The 6,713-nt window shown below is 43.3% G+C and overlaps 1 protein-coding gene across 1 annotated transcript; it reads left to right on the top strand.

The window, feature by feature from the left end:
* Positions 1–4,087: 4,087 nt before the first annotated feature.
* Positions 4,088–5,246, top strand: LOC133446534 (trace amine-associated receptor 13c-like). The gene is made up of 2 exons (XM_061724576.1): positions 4,088–4,284; positions 4,436–5,246. The coding sequence occupies exons 1-2, from the start codon at positions 4,118–4,120 to the stop codon at positions 5,244–5,246; spliced, it is 978 nt and encodes a 325-aa protein (XP_061580560.1). The 5' UTR covers positions 4,088–4,117.
* Positions 5,247–6,713: the final 1,467 nt, after the last annotated feature.

Here is a 6,713-nt window from a genome sequence, read left to right as displayed (position 1 = left end):
TGAGAGAGAGAGAGTTGTAAAATGCTTTGATCTCGCCGCGGAGCTTACAATGGGAGTCCACGTAAGTGTCATAACTCTCCCGAAATGCCATACTAAAAAGTATATACTAAAAAGTATACTTAAGTTCGACACACTTTTCAGTAAATATCATTAGGGTGGAAGTATGTGATTCCAGACGCAGCCTCTCTCTCAAGGGTCTGGTTGGTTGGTTTCGCCGTCCGTGTGAAAGTCATCCCGTGAGAAACGTTCCGAGGGGAAAAAACTAATGCGATTAAAATGTTCTATTTTTTTCTAGTGCGCTATTTCTTCTGTAATTAATTAATCGAAATTAACGCGCTAAAGTCCCCGGAGACGCGTCGGCTTCCTCTTCGGTTTCGGCCATGGGGCCAAGAGACTTTTCTTTAAAGGAGCATGAGGCTCCTTTTAAGAAATGAGACTCTCTAGCGCCACCCTTCACCACGACGGCCGTCGGGGGTACTGCAGCCAACAGCGAAGCCGGCACGGGAGAACGGGGAGAACGCGCATGCAGCCTCATGTGACGTCACATCCGCAGGACAGCGCGGGAAACTCGGCCCCAGCACTGCAGCACATTTTGCAGCACACAGCCTGTTCAAGGCAACGGAGAGATACACTAGAGGGCTCATTCTTTTTGGTTTGGAACGCTTCATCTGACATTATTACTAGAAAACTTAAAACGTTTACACATTTTTTTCATAAATCCTGCCTCAATCCTGCCTCAAGCTCCTTAAAGTTGCGACATGATACAGGTCTGTACGTCAAACCGTATTGTGAGGCTTGAGCCACAAAGTTTTCTAGGGGGCGCTGTTGAGCTATTTTGCCACGCCCATTAATGCAAACCATTAAATATCAAGTTTTTCGCCAGGCCTGGCTTGCGTGCAAAATTTGGTGACTTTTAGGCCACGTTTAGGGAGGCAAAAGGCCTGCAGGATAAAAAAAATAAATCCTACAGATACAATAGGGCCTTCGCACTGTAAGTGCTCGGGCCCTAATAACCAAGTCTCTATATGATCGGAGCAGCGAGCAGGAGTTTGGTTTGCATTGCTGGCAGTAAATCAGACTTGTTCTTAGTGCATGTTGGACTTCGGCAGGGCTGACCTTTGTCACTGGTTCTGTTCATAATTTTATGGACATACTGCTGCACTTTTCACTTTCTTTAAAATTGTATATTAAATTCAATTCTTCCCTTAGTAATCCCACAATGAGGAAAATTATTTTCTGCATTTAACCCATTTTTAGTTCAACTAAGAGCAGTGGTCTGCCATGCAATGCAGTAAGGGTTAAGGGCCTTTCTCAGGGGCCCAAAGTGGTTGACCTTGGTTGCAATACAGGGGCTTGAACTTCCAGACTCCAGCCCTCCTCTGTATCCACTAGGTTACCACTCCCCCGTATGTATGTTAATAAGATCCATTTGTTTATTTACTGTACAATGAGCGAAATAACCAGAGTCAAATTCCCTGTGTGGCATTTCAAACTTGGCCAATAAACCTGATTCTGATTGTGATTCTAAAATATCTGGATAAAGACTGTTTTTTTGGGTAAAGGTTTAATTACTGCAACTTTAAAAACCGGTGGCACATATCCTAAGTTTTTTTTAAATAATTTTTTTCCCTGATTTTTTCCCATTTCATCACCCAGTGCCCCTACCTAAGTGACAGTCCTGGGCATTGCTCCCTCTACCAACCCCGGGAGGGCCCTGCACTGAGCTCAGGTCTCCTCCTTAACCTGAGGAGTGAGCAGGCCGCATCTTTTCACCAGACAGGATGGGGCTTCTCCGGCCGGACGTAGCGCTTATGTGTTAACTCATATATGTTAACTCCAGTGCTTTTTCCTCCATGGGAATCTTCCACACCGGGGACTTTGGCTACTTGGCCTGTGGGGTCGTTGCTGTGGGGATCGGCCTGTTCAGGGTCACTGGGGGAGACCTGCACTGCAGCCTTGGCTGTGATGTGGACGCTCTTTGCGTTACAATTGTATGAAAAGTGCTATATAAATAAAGTTTGATTTGATATATTACAATGTCACCAGGAGGCCAAGTACACATCCTAAGTTTAGGGATAAGTTGATCTGGTCCAGTATTGTCGCACCAATAAGAGAAAGAACATTTCGAATAGTCGAGTCGGGATGGGGTCTAACATACGTGTGGTTCAGCGGCGTAGCTATAGACAGTGCAGGCAGTGCAGCTGCACTGGGGCCCGGCACGCCAGGGGGCCCGTCACGGGCCCATGATGAGTGCGAGTGGGCCCAGTAAGTAACTTGTGACTAGAGAAGTCCTACACGAGCCCCATTCACACGTAATTAACAGCTTGTCATAACTGCACGCGAGCGTCCGACTGTCGCGCCGCACTGCGTGGCATCGGACGCGCTCTGTCCACACTGAACGCGTTATCGGCCCCACGTTCTACCACGTTCTTTTGATTGACAGCTGAGACTCGCCTTTTAAAAGGCTGATTTATGGTTCCGCGTTACACCAACGCAGACCTTATGGCGTAGGGTACGCGGCGCACTCACCGAACGGTGCGCGTCACCGCGTACCCTACGCCGTAGGCTACGTCGTCGATTTTACGCGGAACCATAAATCTGCCTTTATTCACCCGCCCGAGACTCGCCTTTTATTCGCCCCACCAACCGCCCGTGCGCTCCTGAAAGAAACTCCTAAAAGAACTCCTAGACAAGGTGGCAGGAAGAAAATAAGCAGGTCTAACGTCCGACCAAAGTGGGGAAAAAACGAACAAAATAACGGCGTGTGGTGACGCAATCAAACAGCGAACAGCTGGAGTGAGCGGCGTGTTCGTGGTGTTAAATGCAGCAAACATGTCAGCATGTCAGATCATTACTGGGATGTGGGGAAAAAGCAGGGGACACGAGAAATGATCAAATAGGTACCAGATCTTGTTGGATCCGGCACAAACTAAGCCCTAATAAGATTAAGATAAGATTCTTATTATATCTTATTATTTTATCAGAACCTTCCAGCTCCTTGGCGATCTCCCTCCAGCCAGCTGCCACTTTATTGAGGTTCTTGTATTGAAATGACTGTTTCCTACAGCGCTTTCAACTTTTTTTTTCAACTTTCAACCGGCTTTTCAAAGCGAGCGACAGGAAGAAAATAGAAGCAGGGCGTGCGACAAAAGTCCAACTCAAAATATAATAATAACACTGACACAAACTCAAAACGTGATGAAAAAAGATATATCACGTTATGCAGAGATGAATTATGGGTAATATGTGTATGCTGCATGTCGAGTCGACCAATCAGGATTGATCATGTGACAAGACGAGATTAACCGGCGGGAAATTCAGAAATTTGAAATGTAAACATAGAGTGGAGCGAGAGACGAGAGCGAAACAGACAGAAAGAGTGATAGAGAGAGAGAGAGACAAATATCCATTGGAAAACGAGAACTCAGAACTAATTTAAAGTTAAAAATATATATCTGTAAGAATCACTTCTTACAGCAGCAAAGACGCTGGTCAATACAGCACAGCTGTAGCCTATAATGTATTGAAGGTGGAGAGGCGGAGCTCCCAGCATGCAACGGGTAATTGAATGAGGTTTTATTTTATATTACTTTTTGTTTTCTACTGATTGTAAAGTGAATGTGCAGCGATGTATTAATGTTGATATAAACTTTTACTCAGCAAGGGAAGGTTTCAGTGGATAAGAGTCACCGCACGCTTATGATATTAAAGTCTAGTCTAGCCACCGTGAGTGAGTAGGTCTATTCAGTTAAAGACATTGTCCTGCAGTTTGCGTCTCAATGTACAGTGCGACATACTAAAGGGCCCGTACATCGGTCTTGCACTGGGGCCCGTAGACATAATGTTCCGCCACTGGTGTGGTTGATTTAGCTCTATTGATGAGTGAGTCTTTCCATTCGCGATAGGTATCTACAGACTTACAAGAGAACCACTTCCTTTCCATTTTACGCACGTTTTGTTTCAACATCTGAATTATACCATGGAGTTAAGCGATAGAAAAAAAAAACAGCTGAAAAAACAGCAGAAAGAAAAGCACAGGGGGGTGGAGTTGGAGAGGATAGTGGAGATAAAAGGATGGTCTTCACACCCAAAGCTCAACAGTCTATCCTTTCTCCGCATGATGGAAGAAAGGGAACTCTGCTTTCCACAACTCTTCAACTCCTCTTGCAGGAGGCTGCACCGTCCTCACTTTGAGGTCATGCTCACCTACATCATACTTTCCTCCATTGCTGTACTCACTGCAATTCTCAACTTGCTGGTTATCATCTCTATCTCATACTTCAGGTGTTCACTTTTTTTGTGCAAAATCTTTATGGCTCATTGTTTTCTGCAACTGCTTTCTTAAGTGTGATAATTCAATTCTTTGTTTGTCTTTCTCCTCTGCAGATATTGGACACTAAAAGTAACTAAATATGTTTCTATTGTTCCTCTGCAGGCAACTCCGTACCCCCACCAACCTCCTCCTCCTCTCTCTGGCTGTCTCAGACTTCTTCGTAGGCCTCCTCTTGTTCTTTCAAATGATTCTCATAGATGGCTGTTGGTTCCTCGGTGATCTCATGTGTACTTTGTATCAGTTTTTAGCATATGTCATCACCTCTGCTTCGATAGGAACAATGATGTTCATATCTGTTGACAGATATGTTGCTATTTGTTACCCTCTGCAGTACTCGCAAAAAATCACACAGAAAAGAATGAAGATCTGCATCTGTTTATGTTGGATCGGCTCAGTGATATTTCAGAGTCTGATTCTGAAGGATAATCTGAAACAACCAGGCAGTTATAACTCCTGCTACGGAGAGTGTGCCTTTGTCATTAACCATATCGCTGGATTTGTTGATCTGACTTTTTCCTTCATTGTTCCCATCGCTGTTATTGTGCTTCTGTATCTCAGAGTGTTTGTGGTGGCTGTGTCTCAGGCCCAGGCCATGCGTTCTCACATAACAGCTCTCACTTTCCAGCGCTCAGGAACGCCTAAGAAATCTGAGCTGAAAGCAGCCAGGACCCTCGGGATTGTTGTGTTGGTGTTTCTGATATGCATGTGTCCATATTATTGTGTTGCTCTCACAGGCGAGGACAGCACTCTCAATACTTCCTCTGCAACTGTTGCAATATGTTTGTTCTATTTTAACTCCAGTCTAAACCCAATCATCTATGTCTTTTTTTATCCATGGTTCAGAAAATCTATCAAACTCATACTTACACTACAGATACTCCAACCTGACTCCTGTGAAGTCACCATGATGTAAAAACACTGCATGACATGAAAACTCTGTTTTACGAGCAGCTAAATATGAAATGTAAGGGTCAGGGTGACATAAATACAGGATGAGTCTATGGTGCATTTTACTTATGAGACAGTGAATTAAGGGACCATTTTTTATATTTGGCAAAAGCACCATTGTTTATGAAACATGGTTAATTTGAAATATCATTGCCCTTATGGGGTGAATGTATTTCCCAAATTAGTTTTCTATCTTGACACCTTTTGAAATTTAGCTTAGACTTGCTCATATACCAGTATTGTTATATCAGATCACAGCACCCTCCAATTTGACCTTGACCTCCCAAATCGCCCTCTCCCTAACATAATTTGGAGACTTAACCCCCTCCTACTGTCAAACGAGTAATTTAAACGAGTATCTCATTCCTTTTTCAGTTTCTTTTGCCACACTATGGGAGACTCTTAAAGTTTACATTTGTGGACAAATTATAGTGTACTCCTCTACACTTAAAAGAGAAAAATATTCAAAACTACAGGAAATCTCCCAACGAATACTAGATATCGACTTGAAATATGCTCAAAACCCATCCCCGGTTCTTTACAAAGACCGCTTGAGACTACAAACTGAATTCAACCTTTTAACTACCGATGAGACAACACTTGTTATGAAAGCTACGCATAATGTCTATAATATAATCTATAAATAATTTGGAGACAAAAAAAAAACAGATTAATAGGTCTGCACGCTCGTCAGGCAGCAGCAGCCCGATCAATAACTACCATCCAGTCACATACAGGAGAGATATTGGCAGATCATGATGACATAAATAAAGCTTTTTCTCCATTCTACTCTGACTTTTATACATCGGAATGCAGTGGTGATTCTGACCTCCCACACAATTTTTTCAAAAACCTGACAATTCCTAGTATGTCAGAGGAAGAAAATATTAAATTATGTGCAGACATTTTTGATTCTGAAATTATTACAGCTGTTAAATCTATACAAAATAGCAAGTCGCCTGGCCCTGACGAGTTTACGTGTGAATTCTATAAAAGGTTTGCACATCTACTAGTGCCACTTCTTCAGTCATGTTTAATGAGGCAATCTCTCTAGGTATTCTTCCTATGACCCTGAGGCAGGCCTCAATCTCTCTACTGGCGAAGAAAGATAAAGATCCACTCTTCTGTACATCATATTGTCTCATTTTTTAGCTGAAGGTGGACTTTAAAATATTATCCAAAGTGTTGGCGAAGCGCCTCCCTAGAGAGTGTGATACCCAATATTATCTCACCCTATCAGACAGGATTAATTCAGGGCCGACATATTCTTACTTATCTTACTTACTCATATTCAAGAAAGCTATTCAATGCGATCCACTCGGCCCAGTCAACATGCCCCGAGGTAGTAATTTCGCCTGACGAAAAGGCCTTTGACCGGGTCGAGAGGGAACGATTATATTTCATTCTTCAAAAGTTTGGCTTTAAAGAGAGA

The sequence above is a fragment of the Cololabis saira genome, chromosome 6, assembly GCF_033807715.1.
Source record: "Cololabis saira isolate AMF1-May2022 chromosome 6, fColSai1.1, whole genome shotgun sequence".
Classification (NCBI taxonomy): Eukaryota; Metazoa; Chordata; class Actinopteri; order Beloniformes; family Belonidae; genus Cololabis; species Cololabis saira.
This window is presented reverse-complemented; position numbering and strand designations above follow the sequence as displayed.

Bases quoted from the DNA above. Each gene is read 5' to 3' on its own strand.
- LOC133446534 (XM_061724576.1), top strand. From the start codon at position 4,118: ATGATGGAAGAAAGGGAACTCTGCTTTCCACAACTCTTCAACTCCTCT. The intron at 4,285-4,435 runs GTGTTCACTTTT...GTTCCTCTGCAG, and splicing joins ATCTCTATCTCATACTTCAG to GCAACTCCGTACCCCCACCA.